General features: G+C 46.1%; 1 protein-coding gene across 1 annotated transcript; it reads left to right on the top strand.

Annotated features, from left to right (window-relative positions):
- Positions 1-497: 497 nt before the first annotated feature.
- On the top strand, positions 498-863 carry PtA15_9A373 (uncharacterized protein; the record flags this gene model as incomplete). Its single annotated transcript, XM_053172574.1, has 1 exon — positions 498-863. One exon carries the CDS (start codon positions 498-500, stop codon positions 861-863), a length of 366 nt encoding a protein of 121 aa, XP_053023801.1.
- Between the last annotated feature and the right edge of the window lie 19,359 nt (positions 864-20,222).

Genomic DNA, 20,222 nt, shown 5'->3' with positions numbered 1-20,222 from the left:
GCCCCATATCAACTTTGTCCTTTCGAGGACTGTCAAGCAATGTAGTGGTTCATGACAACCCTCTCCCCGGGAAAAAGGGCTTTTGCCTTCCATGATGGAGACACACAAGTTGGTCGTTCCCAGATCGATACCAATGACCGGCCTGGAGACTTTGACGTTAGATGACCATCGCTGCTAGAAGTGACAGTTCGAAGCCAAGGGGATAGTCCGTGATAGTGTCCTTGACTGGAAAGAAAGAGGCTCAACTTCCCGTGATAATCAAGCTGCCGAGCCCTTGGGTCATCGAAAACACCGAGGGGCCGAACTACCCCGTCAGTCGTACCCTTCACCAAAGACGGTGAAAAATTCGTCGGAATTTCTGCCAAGCGACAAGCCCTGGTCAAGTCAGCTCTGCTCTCCCTCTCTTCTCCACTCAATGTCCCTTTCCGCATGACAGAACCAAAATCTGATCTTGTCACTACATTATTGACACCGGTGTTGATCTTAGCAAAGACCGAATGGCCATCCAACAAATCCAAGAAGCTACCAAAAAAGGCAAAATTGAATTATCATCCACCTCGCAAACGGACATCAACCTCCCCTTCATCACCGCCGATACCACAGGTCCCAAGCACATTAATACCAAACTTGGTCGGGCCAAGTTTGAATCCCTGGTTTCCAAGCTGGTCACTTGGACTGTAGAACCTTGCAAGGAGGCCATCACTGACGCTGGTGTCAAGAAAGACGAGATCAACAACGTTCTACTGGTTGGAGGTATGACCCAAATGCCCCGAGTTATTGAAACCGTCAAATCACTATTCAGCCGAGATCCAAGCAAAGGTGTGAACCCCGATGAGGCAGTGGCTGTTGGCGCTTCAATCTAGGCCGGTGTTTTGTCCGGCTCCGTCAAACCCCTCTTTTGCTCAATACCCTCTCATAAAAAACCCTGTTACACAATCCCCTCTCCTCATGAAATCAATGAAAAAAACCTACCAAACTTGAAGCAAATAATATGGCTTCAATATGAACGTGCTCTTATGTTGAGAAAACAAACAAGTTCTCAAACAGTCAATCCATCAGACGTGTTTGTATGTTGGCTGCAAAGAGGGAATCCTGAGATTCAGGTAGTGATGGACTTCCCGTTGGCTATAACACTTGATCTGGAGGGAAAGGCTATACTTATAAATGGCTGGGGAAAGGTGATTGGGATCAAGTTTTCACTAGCAAACAGAGCTTAGCACCTCCCACTAAATCTAGACTTTTTGGCGCCGGGAAGTCCTCCTCAGCTGCGTATTCAGTGTGTCACAGCACAAATTACAACCATGATTTTGATACCAGAGTGAGGGTAGATTAATTTGACAGTTTATTTAGTTACAAATTTTATCAGGGTTTTCAAGTAAAGAAGGGGAAAAATAAAGATTGGGATTGTTACATGTTGAGCATCTGAAACAGTGGATCTAAAAGCACAAGATAGAAAAGGCAGGGTGCTACAATTAGAAAAAAACAAAACCTGTGAGAATCAACAGGGAATTAAATGAGTAAAAAGTAAGGTTTTTGGTACAGGACTGACAAGAAGACTGAAAATGGATCTCAGTCAACAGGTGGTTGAGTGGAAAGAATGACACTGGGACTAAAAAAGCATGGCATGAACAAAATAACCCAAAATTGTGGACCAATCTTGATGATTTTGTGGAACTTAGACCTATACTATGGAAGATTAGGTTGCTACAAAATGTCCAACACCCAATGCTTTACTACCACCTTTCCTGCAACACAAACATCTTCATTCATTTCCACCTGCTGGCTTTTTCAACAGTCAGTGCTTCTATCCTGCTATCCAAGCTACACCACATCCCTTCCCTACTTATGGAAAGCAATTAAGAAGCACACTTTAACTCTCAATATGAGATTCAGGAAAAGCAAGGATACTGGTGGTGCTACTGCCCGATTTGGTCAGGAACTTCTCAATCTTGGAGAAGTAAAAATGCAAACCACTTCAAACAAAAAGGTACAACTTGGAACAATCAATGTTAAGAGCATCTCCAACGGAGCCGCTGTGGCGCGGCCTGAGTCCAACTTTGGCGGGCCAGAGGTTGTTTTTGGCCTCCAGCGGAGCTGCTGAGAGAGCTGCCAAAATGATCAGCTGTCAAGAAAAGTTGCCCTTGGTAGCTTGGGCCTGTACTGGAAGCGTGGGATCCACCCCCGCCCAAATCAACAATCCGTAATACGGACTGCTGTGGCACATGAGTGAAAGTTTGGGACATCCGCTTGCAGGCTGCTAAAGGCAAGCCAATCCACCCCCGGACCTTTGGAGATGCTCTAACCTCTCAGTTTCTCCAGAGGACATTATCCAGGGTTGGTCAATTATTTATGCGGAAACATAAAATTAGAATGTTGGAAATCACAGGATCATCACATAGAATATCTAAGCTTGTGGTGCATTCTGAACTTAATGTTGATTCTTGGGCTCTCACCTGTGTGGTACTTGAAAGGATGAATGTTGAAGTGTTTACTTCAAAGTTGGTCAATAGGCCGGACAATGAAGCTTTGGACTCTCTGCCAGAGGAAAGTTTAAATAAACTCAATTTCCCTGGCTTTCCCAAGCATAAGTTATCTTTGGCAGTTGGCATGCCAGTGACGTTATTGCAGAACTTGAACATTACCCAAGGCTTGTGCAATGGGGCTTGGATGATGGTGACCCACTTGACAAAGTCGATGATGGGTGCAAGGATCCTGACAGGCTCTCATAAAGGGAAAGAAGTCACATTGACAGAGATCACTCTTCAGTACAATTTGAAAAAGGCAAAGCCCAGGCAAAGATTTCATCCTATAAGAATCAATTCCCCGTTGTAGTATGTTTCTTGATGACCATTAATGAGAGCCAAGGTCAATCTTTGAATAATGTAGTAGTTGTATTTAAGACTCAAGTTTTGCACATGGTCAAATATATGTAGCTTTGTTGAGGGCGACATGTCCAGAAAATTTGGTGGTTTTCCAAATTGGGTTGTCTATTGACTTGATTTCAATGCGGTTGACTGATATGTGTTGGTTTAGATTTGTTGTGATTAATTACTAAGCATTTGTCTCATTGTGGAGTGGGTTTTTAAATTTATTGTAGAAGGGCTCACAACTTTCTTATCTGTGTTTACATACCCTTTTTGTATTAGTGCTATCAAAATTATAAGATCTGTCACAGGGCGGCGTAGCCGCCCTTAAACCCTAGTCATCATTATGTCCAACACTTGGGAGGAACACCTCAATAGGACAGACAGGATCCTGAAAGTTGTCATTAACATGAACATGAAAATCCCCTTGAAGAAGTGTAACTTTGGATTTGATCAGATCAAAGCTCTGGGCCATCTTGTCTCTGGCATTACCATAGGGATAGATCAGAATAAAGTAGCTGCTGTCCTCCAAAAGCCTGTGCCTAGTAGTAGGAAAGAAATGCAATCATTTCTTGGTTTTGCTGGTTACTACAGACAACACATTGAGAAGTTTGCAGAGATAGCAAAACCTCTAACTGAACTGACAAGGATTGATGTCATATATGAGATGACTCATCATAGAATAGTAGCCTACAACTTGTTAAAAGAGAAACTGACCACAGCTCCATCGTTAATGTTTCCTGACTGGGCCCATCCTTTCACACTATATGTAGATGCTAGTATGACTGGTTTAGGTGCTGCTTTACATCAAATCCAAGTCATTGATGGAGTAAGAAAAGAAGGACCCATTGTTTTCATATCCAGACAACTGAAGGACAGTGAAACAAGATATGGTGCTAGTCAACTTGAATGATTATGTCTGGTTTGGGCCCTGGAAAAACTCCATTACTACTTACGTGGCAGTGTCTTTCATGTTGTAACAGATTGCACAGCTTTGAGATCACTGCTGAACATGAAGACTCCCAACAGACATATGCTCAGGTGGCAGATTGCTATTCAGGAATACAGAGGCAATATGACCATAATCCACAGAGATGGGAATATTCACAAGAATGCTGATGGACCGAGCAGATGGGCTTTGCCAAATGATCCTAGTAACCCTGCTTATGACCCAGAAGACAAAGATGATGACAGATTCCCCATCATGGGTATACATGTCTCTACTTTCAAGAATAAGTTCTTTGACTCATTGAGAGAAGGCTACAAGCAAGACAAGAACACTACCATATTGTCTGAACTTTTTTTGAAAGATGCTAAAGATGCCCAGCTGAAAAATTCTTTACAAGATCCTTGGAGAAAGCTATATGATGAAGGAAGATTCTCTATATTTGATGGCCTCATCTACTTCAGAGAGAAACACAACTCTGTCCTAGTCCTAGCTGACAAAGAAAGTATCAAAACTATCTTGCATGAATGCCATGACAGTGTCTATTCTGGTCATCTTTCTGAAGATAGGACTTTAGAGAAAGTAGCTGATACTGCTTGGTGGGCTGACTGGAGACAAGACACTGGTGAATACTGCTCTTCCTGTGATAGATGCCAGAAAGCAAATAAAGCTACAGGCAAGAGATTTGGACTGCTCATTAAAATTGAAGAACCCTCAAAGCCATGGGATGTTATTAACATGGATTGGGTAACTTCCTTGTCCCCTGGAGGAGCTGCTAGTTTCAATGCTTGTCTAGTAATAGTGGACAGATACTCCAAGACCCCAATATTTGTACCTTGCTTCAAGGATGACTCTGCCATGGACACTGCCATACTGTTTTGGAACAGAGTAATGCCCAGAACTGGCATCCCCAGAATCATCATCTCTGATAGAGATCCCAAGTTCACATCTGAATTCTGGACTGGTTTAAACAGTATGCTAGGAACAAAAATCTCCTTCTCCACTGCTTACCACCCTCAGACTGATGGATTAGCTGAAAGGATCATTCAAACACTTGAAGATATGATCAGGAGGTTTTGTGCATATGGTCTAGAATTCAAAGACAATGATGGTTACACTCATGACTGGGTTTCACTTCTACCAATCCTTGAGCTAGCTTATTGCACCAGCATACATTCAACCACTGGAAAACCTCCTGCCATCCTGGAAAAAGGCTGGATCCCAAACCTTCCCAGAAATTTCTTGAAGCAAGACTCTGTAGACATTCATCCTACTGCTCTTGCCTATGGAAAAATCTTTGAGAAAGCCAGAAAACATGCTGAGCAATGCATAACAGAAGCTACATCTTATAACAAAGAGAGATGGGACAAGAGTCACAAAGAACCATCTTTTAAAGTTGGTGATAAAGTCCTAATATCCACAGCAAACTTCAACAACCTGTCTGGCCCTAAGAAGATGAGAGACTCCTTCACTGGACCATTCCTTGTGAAAGCTTTACATGGGAAGAATGCTGTAGAAGTGATTCTGACTGAAGAGTTCAGCAGGAAACATCCCACATTTCCTGTCAGCTTGGTGAAACCATACAAAGACCCCAATCCAGATAAGTTCCCCTTGAAACAGAAAGTCAAAGTTGTCATTCCCCCCATGGATAAAACCCCTCAGAGCAAAGTCATACAAAAGATTCTCAGAGACAAGAGATTGAGAGTGGAGAACAGAGATGTTATGATGTACTTAGCTAGATACAAAGTTATGAGTGCTGATCATGATGAATGGCTCCTTGAGAAAGACATTCCAGACTCTGCTATCCTTCTCAGGAAATTCAGAAGTGAGAAGAGGTCTAAACCTGTGGTTTAATTTCTTACAGAAATCCAACCCTTTTGGTGGTAGGGAATGTCAGCCTTAGAGTCATCACAGCTGACCTAAAAGCTGCCTGTTCTACCTTTGTTACATATAAATTAATTTATATCCTTTTCATCTTAAGAGATAACCTTGTTTTGACTTCATATTCTGTTTCCTCACGTAATTTTAACCCTAGTTACAACTTACCAACTCTTTGTAACTATACTCCTTCCCTGAGTTATTGAGTTGTGGCGCCCATGCGCAGTTGTGACGTGTCAGCGCTACCAGGCGCGCCAAACCACATGTACATATGTGAATTACATAAGCAAACTGTGAAAATTTTCGCAGTCAGGATCCCCCTTGCCTGAGGCGGATCCACAGACTTCAGCACACCAGAACCACCCCCCAGATAACCCCAGGATCACCACCAAAGAGATTACTATACTCCCAGTATACCTACCGTCACAGGCGCCTAGGATATTGACAGTAAGTAACCTCTTTCACTGAACCTTGTTTATCTCAGAGGTACAACTCTGTGTCTTGCTTGATCTTCTCTTTCTGCTGGTTCTACCTTCTTCTTGATCACAGGGCTGTCCCTCCAAATCTACTGGCCTTTGCCTCCATCTTGATCACAGGGCTGTCTCTCCAATTCTACTGGCCTTTGCCTCAAATCTAGGTTAAAGGGCTGTCCCTTAGGTTTCCCTTCAAGAACCTTGACTATCCAGAAGGAAGCTAAAAAATTGTGGCTGGATTCAACTTATCTAATCCAGATACCCTCCTGAGAGGAAGCTGTAGCACTTCTTAGCACAGATTAGCAGCACTCTTCTGAAGAGTAGCATTGCCAGTGGACGTGCATTCCCACTAGAATAACCTAGTACTTCTCTTCATCTTGATCTTGCTCTGTTTTCTCTTTCTCTCTTTCTCTCTTTCTCTTATAGTTGTATTGTCTTTATCCCAAGAAATCCAACTATTGCCCCCCCATCTCTTGTGTCCTGCTGTCACTATAGACACTCAGGCTCACATCAGCGGTCCAAAAGCTGGCCGCAAGCTTTTCTGACATTGCTGCACTATCCCTATTTGTACACATTACATCATTGGATCTGTGCCAAAGACTAGCACATTGAATCGAATCGATTTGAGTATTCGTATTTGTATTTGATTCAAGTCAAATAATGCCTGGGCAAATTTAAGCTTGAATATTTGAATAAATTCGAATAATGGCTCAAAGGGGCGCGTAGAGGGCCAATGCAAGCTTTTCTGGGGCCCAAAGGCCCCAGATGAGTTTGAAAAGGCCCAAAAGTGGGTCAGCTACGCTAACCATAGCTTTTAGTGTGGTGTAGCGCAGCGCAAATGCGCTCTTTTTTAGCGTAGCGTTATCACAATTGTGCGCATCTGCGCTGCACTATGCGCACATCTGCACTGACGCTACGCGCACAGGGTGCAAAGCTATTTTAGCTTTTAGCCTAGCGTTAGCACAGATACATTTTATATTTTAGCGTAGCGTTAGCACAGATATGCGCAATTGCGCTAATGCTAAGCACGCAGGGCGCAAAAGAGCGCGCGCTATGCTGCGTCCGCCACTATCAAAAGTGCGTCCGCCACTATCAAAAGTGCGTCCGCCACTATCAAAAGTGCGTCCGCCACTATCAAAAGTGCATCCGCCACTATCAAAAGTGTGTCCGGCACTCTGAATAGTGCGTTTGCCATTATGAGATATGCCTCCCGAAATATTGTAAGCGTCTTTGGCACCATGACATTTTTGACGGATGACCTCCTCAAAAATTTATGGCCCAGAAATGGGCCAAAAGAAGTCAAAAACACAAAAAATGTAATTTTTTGGTGTTTTTCATGTATTTTGGAAGTTTTTCCGTTGAATATCTCCGAATACTCGAATATTTGACAAATCAGTATTTGAGGGGCCCAAAAAACACGTTGAATACCACTGCGCTAGTCTTTGATCTGTGCTTGCCTCTTTCAGTAGCACTCATCATTACAAGCTGTTACTATGTTCACATCACCTTCCCCATTTGTACAGTCTTTCTTCCCATAGCCAGAATACCCATGTCTGTGCTCATCCTTGTACCCCCCCTGTGGTTTCTTTCACTTATAAACTCCCCTCAGCTGCTTTACTTCCCCTCATGCTGGTCTATTTTTGATCTCTTCTTTTTCTTAGTGTAACTCTCACCAACTCCAGCATTAGATAGGAGGGCAGCCTCAACAGCACCCTTAGCTTCAACCTAAATTATTATTAGTGTAGTTGTTTATTTACCCTCCAAGCTCTTTTCTGTTTGTTCAGAAGTTCCACACCGGTCATCAAGGAGAGGACTCATACCTCTCAATGACCAGCGCGGACCGGTAATCAGTCACACCTCTCCATGACCGGCGTGTACCTGTCATCAAGGGGAGGTTCTACTCTTGATGACCGGTCTTTACCGGTCATTGAGGGGACTCCCACCTCTCAATGATCGGCGCGGACTGGTCATCAGTCACACCTCCCTATGACCGGCACAGACCAGTCATTGAGAGGACTCACACCTCTCAATGATTGGTCAGACCGGTCATTGAGAGGACTGACACCTCATGATGACCGGTCATCACCGGTCATCAAGGGGACTCACACCTCTTGATGACCGGTCATCACCGGTCATTGAGGTGTGTCAGATTTCTCAATGACCGGTCAGACCGGTCATTGAGGGTAATAAAACCTCTTGATGACCGGTCATCCCCGGTCATTGAGGTGAGTCACATCTCTTGATGACCAGTCTGACTGGTCATCAAGGGGAATAACACCTCTGGATGACCGGTTTGTACCTGTCTTCAGAGGGAGGTGCTACCCTTGATGACCAGTTGGTCTGACCAGTCATTGAGAGGAGATGTTACTCCCCTCAATGACCGGCACAGACCAGTCATCGAGAGATGTGACTCACCTCAATGATTGGTCATCACTGGTCATCAAGAGGTGTTATTACCCTCAATGACCGGTCTGACCGGTCATTGAGAGGTGTGAGCTGGTGTGAGTCCACTCGATGACCGGTGGTGACCGGTCATTGAGAGGTTTGAGTCCTCTCGATGACCGGTCTGTGCCGGTCATTGGGAGGTGTGAGTCCTCTCGATGACCGGTCATCACCGGTGTGGTGATCCAGATCTGTTGCGCGCAACAAAACTGCCAAAACCTCAACTCACAGCCTAAAATACTTGCATATGATAGAATATTACTAGAGAAATAGATTCTACATACAAACTTAACCCTAGTCACTCACTTCAACTACCCAGCTAGCTCTTTTAGTATAGAAGTTAGTTACAATTATAGGTTTAGTACAGGCCATACCCAGGTGGAAAGTCATATAAATCATAAAAGGCATGCATATACAGAAGAGTATAGTTAGATTTACTAGTTAGGCAGGCCTCCACTATTAGCTACAGATCACCTCACGCAACCTACGCGTTGGAGACTGCATTGGCTAGGCCTCCACTCAACAACTCAACAGATTTGCGCGGACATTACATTGATGCATGCAGTCAGAAAGCCTCCACTTTGGCAGTGCAACCAACCTATGCGGCCTTTGCCTTAAAAAGTACAAATCACACATTGTCATGCGGAACATCAGTTTAAGTTATGCACCCCTTACAGAAGGCAGTGCAATCCACAGGGTCACCACCAGCAGAAATGCCTCAAGTGCAGCCCTCACCAGCAAAAATAACTCAGAAAAGAATATATAAGGAGGCCCTCCTCCCACCATTTTTTCAGCATCACCCAGGCACCCCAGCTCAGTGGTCACCAGTCATCATTTTGCCATCATCACAGAAGACACAGTCATCATACATTAACATAGAAATCTCATAACACACTCCATCACCATTTCCCTCTGCTGAAACCATTAAAAACCCAACAAAAACATATTCTCACTTGATTATATTCTTTGCCCATCTCGCCATATAGAGGTTGTATACGCGTCTTGTACTTGTTAGAACTGATCTAGGTCTGATAGAGACTACTACATACAAGTTTTCTCCGTCATAAAAGTCACGCCACAACAATAAATAAATTTGTTGTCAGAATTCTGTAGTATAATAGAGGGGCAGGTCTTTCAAACCACCCGTAACAGTAGTATTACTTAGCTGGAATATAATATTGTTATTTCCCCCTCAAAGGACTGCCAACCCATCCCAAAGGAGTTCTCACACCGGTCATCAAGAGGTGTGAGTCCCCTCAATGACCGTTCTGTGCCGGTCACCAAGGGGAGTAGCACCTCCTCTCAATGACCGGTCAGACCAACCGGTCATCAAGAGTAGCACCTCCCCTTGATGACTGGTACACACCGGTCATCCAGAGGTGTTATTCCGCTTGATGACCGGTCTGACCAGTCATTGAGAGATGTGACTCACCTCAATGACCAGTGATGACCGGTCATCAAGAGGTGTTATTACCCTCAATGACCGGTCTGACCGGTCATCAAGAGGTGAGTCTCCTCGATGACCGGTCTGTGCCGGTCATTGGGAGGCGTGACTGGTCTGCGCCGGTCATCAAGAGGTGTGAGTCCCCTTGGTGACCGGCACAGACCGGTCATCAAGAGGAGATGTTACTCCCCTCGATGACCGGCACAGACCGTTGATCAAGAGGTGTTGTCAGCTGGCTACTATGGCAGAGCCACTGTGACATAGAAATAATACAAATAAAACCATAAAGAGTAGTGTTACACATGAAAGAGACATTATTACTCCTACATATGTAAAACTACGCAAAAACATTCAAAACACATATAAATAATTAATTACTCAGCTTTATGTAATTAATAAGTAAAATATTATAGAATATTCTTATTCTACGGGTAAAGTAACCCAGGGTACCTCACTTACACGTACCCCTAATTATTACCCCTTCATTGTGTAAACTAACTTCAAAGTTTACGCAAGTGCATCACGCCCTCCGTGGATGCACTTGTATGCATATATATATATAAGTACATATGTTTTCACCCATTTACAGTGATGTAACTGAGGTGTTGTGTATAGTTTAAAAGATGGCTTTATTTGTTGCGTGGCGCACCCAAGCCCGCGTGCTCTGTTGCCTAGAGCTCAAGCCCGCGCTCATAGTGTACATATATGCATAATGCATAAACTAGCCCGCAACCGAAGCGCTCAGGTTACCAGTAAGTAAGAATGGGTCAGAATACGCTCCAATAGCAATATTACATGTGTTATATGTCTTGTACACATGTAATTAATCACCAAACAAGATGTAATTACCACGTCATCCAATATAAAAACATTCTAGATGGAAAAAGGCTCTTGAAACGTGCACAGGAGACACTAGAAAGCGCCCCAGCTTCTCCCAAGCCTCACTACGTGTAAATTACAACTGTAGTAAATATGTAGAAGGGGTCAAATGAACTGGAGCACTTAATAAGTGCCTCCAGAACATGTATGAAGCACTGCTTGCACGTGTACAAATGCACAGAAGCCAATTCTAGTACCTTCTGTGGCCCATTTCCACGGAAAAAAGTGTCACAGAACCCCCAAACCAGCCCCCATGACGTGTAAGGCATGTGTAAAAACACGCAGAACCTCTGTAAATGGTCCTTGGCAACCCTTGTATCCAAGCCCCAAGGTTCCACGACCCACAGCGCCTTCTAGCGCAACCAAATTGCCTCAGAATGCGCCCACAAGTGTCCCCCTGTCCCCTGGGCGCCCCTGGAGGCCTGCCTAGGCTATAAAAAGGGCCCTTTCTCCGCCCAAAAGGAGATTCCCCAGCTTTACATTACCTACTAGAATTTTACCCGCCTTCAACAACCTCCTTAGCCTGTGATTTGCCAGGTAAAATACCTATTTTCGTGATTTTTAGCCCCAATTTCCGCCCTGAAGCTGTCCAGTAACCACCCTGCCCTCAAGATTACCTCTTCTGAGCGCCTCCGACTGCCCAAATTCACGCCTGAAGAACCTCAAGAAGTGCCCCTAGGGTCTTATACTAGTAAGTTTAAGCCCCTTCTCTTGAGATTCTCCGCTATTTCTTTCTGGGATTTGAAACACCCCTGTTTACAGGCCCCAGTTCTTCATTCTAGAGGGATTAAACACCCCTGATTTATCAGGCCCCTCTTAAAATTAATTATATTCATTTTATTACGTCAAATTGGCCCAAATTGGCCCAAATTGCCTTATTCTTACGCCCTAATTCCCAACAATTACGTTGGAATTAACCCTTATAACTTTGTCTTAGAGTTTTATAACTCTAATCTTTTGCTTTGCACCTCGTGTAGCTAGAAGGATAATATCCTTGGCATCACGTAGGCTGACAGGTGTGATTTCCCTCAATGACCGGCGGTCCGGTACAGACCAGTCATTGAGAGGAGATGTTAATCCGCTCACTGCCGGTCTGTACCGGTCATGGATATCAGGAGGTGTCAGCTGGCATTGAGTGGGGTGTGTTTGTACATAGCCCAGTTGAAGTTGTAGGCACTCCAGCTCTGGCTGGAGTGCACAGTACTGCAATCCCCTTTTGAGGAGGAGAAATATCAGGAATGGAGTGCTGGGGGAATGCAATCCAATCTGATGGAGTGAGACTCATGGGCACTCATTAAATTTCCTGGCCACTGGATTCCTTTGTGGTGCACTCCAAAGAGTCTTGAGTCCCCGGTTCTGCACTCCAATTGACTTGGAGTACTCTAGTCTGTACTCCAACAATTAGAGATGGCACTTGGGTACCCCGCACCCGCCAGCAGGTACCCAGAACACCCGCTTAGCACCTGCCAGCGGGTGCCGGGTGCGGGTGCGGGTGTTCAGTTTTTGGGCAGGAAAAAAACAGGTACCCATCCGGGTACCTGCCCTTCTTGGTGGGCCAGATGGATTGGAGGGATCTCTCCGTTTGAAGAGGTGGGAGGTGTACATACCACCTCAAGCGGAGTGATCCCTCTGCCCAGAGGTGTGTACAACTCCTTGACCGGAGGAGTCCCTCCGGCCGAAAAGCTTGTGCACCTCTTCGACTGGAGGGATCCCTCCGGTCAAGGAGGTACTATACCCCCGGGACTCCGGGAGGAATCCCCGGGTCAGCGAGTATATTGATGACCGGGAAGATTCCCTCCCGGTCATCTATATAATTGATGGCTGGGAGGACTTCCTCCCGTTCATCAATATATAATTGATGGCTGGGAGGACTCCCTCCCGGTCATCAATATAATCAATGGCTGGGAGGACTTCCTCCCGGTCATTGATATAATCAATGGCTGGGAGGACTTCCCCCCGGTCATTGATATAATCAATGGCTGGGAGGACTTCCTCCCGGTCATTGATATAATCAATGGCTGGGAGGACTTCCTCCCGGTCATCAATATAATCGATGGCTGGGAGGACTTCCTCCCGGTCATCAATATAATCAATGGTTGGGAGGACTTCCTCCCGGTCATCAATATAATCAATGGCTGGGAGGACTTCCTCCCGGTCATCGATATAATCAATGGCTGGGAGGACTCCCTCCCAGTCATTGATACAATCAATGGCTTGATGGCTGGGAGGACTCCCTCCCGGTCATCGCGATGAGCTTGCTGACTGTGGGAATTCCTCCCAGTCAGCGAGTGTATGTATTGCTGACTGGGAAGGATTTCTCACCAGCAGTGAGTATATCAGAGCGGGTACCCGCCCCTGCACCCGGTGTGGTAGGCGGAAAAGTGGAAAAATAAAAAGTTTTTTCTAAGTCACATAATTACTCATACTAGTCCTCAAGATACCATCAAATGGACCCCAGAAATGGATTCTAGGGTGTGGTGGCCCATTTGGTTGACCGCTAGTCAGAAGCATTCTTGCCGCTGCTGCCAGCAAGACCAGCAAGTCTCAGATTCATTCTCACCCTTCAAGACTTTCAAGATTCAAGACTTCATGCCTCAAGACCCAAGATCCAAGTGGTGGGTGGATGTGGTGGCCCATTTGGTTGACTGCTAGTCAGAAGCATTCTTGCCGCTGCTGCCAGCAAGATCAGCAAGTCTCAGATTCATTCTCACCCTTCAAGACTTTCAAGATTCAAGACTTCATGCCTCAAGACCCAAGATCCACCCTCAAGGCTTCAAGAATTCACTCCTCAAGACCTCTCATCTCAAAATTTCCCTCATTCCCTCTCATCCTCAAACTCATCTCTCTTCAAGATCCTTTCCTCCCCCCCCCCCTTCTTCCTTCTTTTTCCTGTTTGTTGTTCTTTGTTTCCTTTCTCAGTTCTATTTTCTCCTGTCCTCCCCTGTTTTTTTGTTTATTTCTCCTCTTACGCGCGTTGGTAGGTTTCAGAGTGGAGGGCTGGTTTTGTTTCATGTTGGTTTTGTTTTGTGTTTTGTTTTGTTTTGTCTTCGCAGGCATCATGACAGGTCCGCTAGATGTCACAAACCCCAGACTCTGAGTTCAGCCCAAACTCAGAGGATGGGGCGGCATGAACTCTGGACAAATCCAAGTCAGAAATTCATCAAAACATTATTGATCCTGATCCTTCCTCATCTTCCCTGAGCTTCCCTTGATCCCTTTTCCTGATCACTTTGCCGGCAGTATCCCCGGCCCTCTTCTCAAACACCTCAACCGCCAACGCGCGCTCAACGCTGTTGTAAAATACCGTTTTACCTCCTCGCTTACACGATCCTCATCACTTTTCCGGACCACCCACGAGGGCAGCCTCAACAGCACCCATCCCCTTGACGCTCTGCCTACCGCCTGGCGCGGTAGGAGTTCCACAACAGCCAATTTTACCCTTAGTCACCACTGGAAGCGTCACTGGAGCCCCTCTGGTTTGGAACCTACACTTCCTTGGACACGGGACACCCATCACACGTTCAACATACCCAGTCATCAACCTGTCACAAGCTTCAAGACAAGGATCACAGCATTATGCTTATATCACAGGATACAAACATACATCTCCCCATCAGACTACAGTCATTACATATTATCAAGTACTCTTCTATTTCCATATTATGATGTCATCACACACTGACTCTGCAGCCTCAGACTTCATTTATGCACCCCCTGTTGAAGCTGTGGCCGTAGGTCGAAGAGATGAGAGATGACCCAAAGGAAAAACAACCTTGAGGATGCTCAGAGGACAACAACAAAGGGGGCCAAGGAAGCCCTCAAGGAGGGCTAGAAGCTGCTAGCTTGCGTGGCGGAAAAGCGCACACGCTACAAGAGGTTGTATGCCGTAGAGACCTCAGGGAAATGCGCGCAGAAAGCAGATGAGTTTATTTCTGTCTAAGCCAGGGATATATAAGCTATTACAAGTGGAGGGGCCAGAATGTGGGACAGAAGGTGAACTATGCATATGCAATCTGGAGGGAGTGAGGGAGTGAAAGGGAGAGGAGAAGTGTGACAGGGAAGGGAAAGAGGAAGAGGGAGAGACCGGTAGCACTGGAATTTCAACACCCCCTGCATCCACCTGTCAACTCATGCAGTCTACTGTCACTTTAGGCAGCCTTCATGCGGCCCTACTGCATTCTTATGACATCATTTATGTACCCCTGACACAGTATGACATCATTTGTATCTACTCCCACCAGCTAAAATCCCTCACCCTGTTGTCCAGATCAGCTGAAACCCTAACCCACAAGCCCTCTGGGGCTCCACTTTTATCTATATAAGGAGCTCTCTCCTCCCCAGTTGTCAGCTCCTCAGCTCAGTACTCACCAGTTATTTACATACCACCCTTCACACTTACCATCACCACCACACATCACTACATCCCGTATATTTGCAAATAACTACTGAACTCACTCTCAAAAATCTCACATAACTGTCATTGAACAACTTCATCTGGAATTAGACCAGACCTATCACTTGATTAAAACCTGCCAAGCATAGCTTGGTGGGTCTTGTTGACTGATAGCATAGAAGGGCAGAGTTTGCACCTCCATCATCCCCTTCTCCATTCAGCAAAAGGGTTCTCAGGAACACTTTTAAGTCTTACACCGGCACCCGCCAGCAGGTACCCGGTATACCCGCCAAGCACACGCCGGTGGGTGCCGGGTGCGGGTGCGGGTGTTGAGAATTTGCGAAATTTCAGGCGGGTGCCTGCACCCGCGGTGGGTACCTGGGTGTGAGAGGCCATCTCTACCAAGAATCATTGGAGTGCACACTCCACACACTCACTTTTGGAGTGCTTTTGGGATTTTTTTGGAGTGCATTTAGGCTGACCCAAAAACAAAGCATTGAGGTGACTGTTATCCAGTTCAATGTTCACTTGCGACTTAACTTTATATTCAAATCCTCTATACTTGAGGCACTCAATCATAGACAACATCGGAGGTCTTCCAGAAAATTCTTTCTTCTTTGTTTGATGATTCAAATTGTGAATTGTCTTTAAAGGCGCGTAATGTGAAATTGAGGAATCTTTCAGCAGAACATTTTGGATTTTGATTGGCTTAACACCGGCAGAGGTGATTTTTCTGATTTCTTCCTGCGCCTCAACAGTCATTCTTTGGTGCATCATGTGTGCAGCTGGATAGTCGGATGGCCTGTGGTTGTGATCAGGGTTTTTGACCTGTAAAACACACTCGTTGTTTTCTAGATTACACTTGAAGAGCAGTCGAAACGGGCACTTGGCTTTCCAAGATTGATTAGCGTTGTTCATTTGGACTTTCTTTGTGGTATCTTCAGGTGTATCTGTTGGATCATCAAACTGTTTGGACTCGTTGGGAAGCTTGGGGTCTTCAGAATCTTCAGGAGGAGTGATATTTGGTTCTTTGGACCCTTCAAGGGGCTCAATTGGCTTCTGATGCAGTCGATAGGTGCCAGATTTGTCACACTGATATTTAACGCAGATTCTGTGTTTGACTTCGTAGGATGCGGCAGTTGAGATTGCAAATCCATGCTTGAGTGCCCATTTTTGGATGCTTTGAAAGAATTCTTCCTTGGATTGGTAGGTGGCTTCTGGGGGTTGAGGAATCACAGGGTATTCTTGAGGGTTATTTGATGTAATTTCAACCTTGTCTGCCATGGATTCTGGGGGATTTTGTGACATATTGTTGGTTTTTGCCATTGCTTCCTGGAGATCAATCATATTGTATTGTGTTGCTGAGGTACGGCCCAGTTTGGTTTCTGAGATTTTCTGAGATCTGGCGTATCCCTGGCAGTGTCCTCTAGGCAAAGTGGACTTGGGCTGCTTGTTGATGGTTCCTATCTCCCGGGGACTGACCATTGAGCGGGGGAGTCTGCCAACCAAGTCCCCGACAGGGGTTTATTCACTATTTTACGGGATTAAAGTTTGGGATTTTTTTGGCACCATAAGGGTTGCCCTAAAATTTTCAAAAACTGTTGGGGGAGGTAAAAAAATCCTCCCTCTTTTTTTTGGTAAATAAATCACATCAAGTATTTCATTTGGTGATTTCTGTGAGCAAAGTATTTTTTGGCTTGCGCGCACAGCGGGCTTGACGTCAGGGGAATGTTTATTCTGTGCGCAAAGAGTTTTTCCTCTGCTGCGCAAAGTAGGTCCAATTTATTACTGCTATTGCTTATTATTGTATTTACATTTATACATCTAAGGTTTATTAAAACCACAGATTCACCAAAAAAAAATTCAAGGGTTTCCCCTATATACAAGCAATCACAAAAAAATAAAAGTAAAATACAAGCTAAATTAATAAACAAACAAAACATACAAATCACAATTGAGTAATATATTTATGTACAAAAAAAGCAAAGTATTTAACAAACTCCCAGCCTGTGACATGCCACAGGTGAAAAGAGATTGCTCTTAACCCGCTCAGCCTGGCCCAAGTGCGTGGGGCAAAATTCGGGGCTGGAAACCCCTCAGCCAATTGCAAGTGCAATTGGGGAGGGTGAGGATTGCCACCAGTTCTCTGCAAATGCAAGAGGAGGGAGGATCACCTGGGGCAGAAAACTTGGTGCAGGAGATGCCCCCTTTATATCAAGTTGTCATGATTTCGAGTGCTTCATTCTCAGTTTGGCCCAGGATGGCCCGGCCAGAAAGCCACAAGCTGCCACTGTGACCGTTGCCATGTGATGGCTGCCAGTGCAATGTTACATATGTACAACAATTCCGATTGTTGGCTTGGTACAGGCTTACAGCCACTCTACCCCTGAAGCCTACCAACCCAAGCCAGCGCACGGCAATCCGGCAGGGAGTCAAACGCATTGGGGCACAGGGCACACAAAGCGCCACCTGTGGGTTCCCCCAGATGTACCGCCTTAGGGTGCTCGTCAGGGGCTTCGTGGATCCCCACTTCCCAATGGGGCCAAGTGGGGCCACCACAAAAACCATGCCGCTGTGTGGGCGTCCTTGTGACGCTGATCTCAAGGGCGCTTGCATGTCACCCCGGTCATCTGGGCTCAAAGGATTGATCAGCCACGGAGGAGTCCGCTGGGCGTTCGGTGAGGCCATGGCGCCATTCGGGCGCAGGCCTGGTGACGCCGTGTGACCTCGTGTGACTCAAGAGACCCGAGGACGCCGTCAGCAGTCGTCATTGAGTCGCTAAAACGCTCGAGGCCACAGTGTATGTCCCACCGTCAGGCTTGGCTGGGGCCGATCGACCGAGCGGCACCAGACATCTCTTGCCTCTGCTCCTTGTGGCCGGCGCAGTTCTCTGCCCCCGATGGGAATGTGTTCAAATTGTGTCTGGTAGCGGCCCAACCACAATGCAATCTGAAGCCCAGACATCCATGCCGTCTGAAACCCAGAGATTGATGCCATCTGAAACCCTTGTTCAAATGGTTTCAGATAACAGCAAGTGTACATACGTACATAGCAGGTTATTCCTGTGAGGCATGAGCTCCATCCCGTGTCATCCCTCCAAGTGGGTGACTTCAATCTCCGATATCATTCTTTCCAACAATCACCCACTCCCCTTTTGTGGCAGGATATCGCCTCCCGACTTCAGAAGGGTGCAATATGTATTCCTGCCTTTCTGTATGCACCATCAACCTCAAGGCGTTCCAATTGCGCCCACACGCCGTCCAGCCATGGCGCCCAGAAGTGATCCGCCCAAACTACGCTGCCATGGCGCCCAACTTCTGCGGGGTCACGGTGACGCAGCGGAGGACACCAATCTGACAAACCACTCCCCCGGGCGTGTAGTCATGCCAACTCCCTCTTTGTCAATGTCTGCTAATACGCCGGGCATTTTTGGCCGCCCATCTAACGACGCCTACCTCTGCAATGCAAGCCGCGCCCGCGACCAATGCCTCTCTGCCAACTCAACCCATCCCAAGTTCTTGTCAAGATCTCTCCCCGGGTAATTCTTAGCGCTCCATTGACCACCTGCTAGGTATCCCAACCAAAAACCCACCCGGCCCATGGATATGGCTTCCGCTTGACTGCCATGGGCTTGGCCCCCACTGAGGAGGACATCAATGTTCCCTTGGCTGCACAAAGTTTGTGTGGGGTCTGCCCGTCCCTATGGACAACATGCTGCCCTGAAATTTGCTGCAAAAAATGGAGCCCAGGCTATTGCCAGTAATTTCACAGGTCAGTATCCATGGGACTTTCCTCCCGCCCTCAAAGTCTAGCTCATTGAAACCGGGAAGGAAAGCTGCCCAAGCCACCCAAAAAGCCTCATACGTGAACTTTTCCTTGATTGTGACCAAAACCAAACTATGTATCACCCTTGAATTGGCCATTGAAGTTCCCATCACATCCACCCCCAAATCAAACCCACCCCCAAAATAATCTTCACTTTGGAGTCACCAGAAGTCTTGACACTAACGCTCTTGCAGACTCAATCACGCGGGGTTTAATAAAGACTGGGATTTCAGGTGAAAACAGCTTAACTAAAAGGGGCAACATTTGAAGGTATAAAAGCCAGGTACATAGTTGCCCTTCAACTGCTTGGCTTGGAATCTTTTGCGCTAGATTAAGACTTGTCTCTCCTGCAAGCGCCGCAAAGCCGCTGAACTTCTTGCTATCTGAGATGACCAGCATAATTGCCATAACAACACCTGTCGCAGCTGCTGAAGACAAACCAACAGCAGGCGCGGTGTCTCTTGTGGCAACCCCACCAATAGTGCCATTTTGGCCCTGAGCAGTCACACAGCAGCAGGAATGAGCCTTGAAATATCTTGCTCACCTAGCATCAAGAGCTATTGTCCCCCTATGTTTTGTTGTTTCTGCTGAGGCAGATGACCCACCACCAATGGGCGCGGTATGAGTGAGCCTGAGTCTCTTATGTGACAGCAGGACACAAGAAAAAGGGGGACACTGATTGAATTCCTTGGGATAAAGAAATACAAGCAGTGGAGAGAAGAGGAATAGAAGAGAGAAACTGAGAAGAGAGAAACTTGATCTGTTTGAATTATGATTTAATATGGGCCAAGCTCTACCTGGAAAAGTAGGCTGCCAACTGTGCTAGAGATGCAACAGTCTCCACTCACACCAAGGAAACGGTGGTGGGATTCAGAAGTAGGTTGACTACTCTGCTCTGGTTTTAAAGGTCTTAACAAGAGATAACCTGTGGATCTTTTGTAGCAGAAGAGAGAAACAGAAGCAGGGAGAGAGCAGTCAAGAGCAACAGAGTTTCCTCTGAGATAAACAAGGTCAGTAGAAGAGGGTACTTACTGTCAATATCCTGTGGTGATACTGGGAGTGAAGTGGCCTCTGGTTA

This window comes from Puccinia triticina, chromosome 9A, assembly GCF_026914185.1.
Source record: "Puccinia triticina chromosome 9A, complete sequence".
Lineage (NCBI taxonomy): Eukaryota > Fungi > Basidiomycota > Pucciniomycetes > Pucciniales > Pucciniaceae > Puccinia > Puccinia triticina.
The sequence above is the reverse complement of the archived record's forward strand: the minus strand, read 5'-3'. Positions and strand labels throughout refer to the sequence as shown.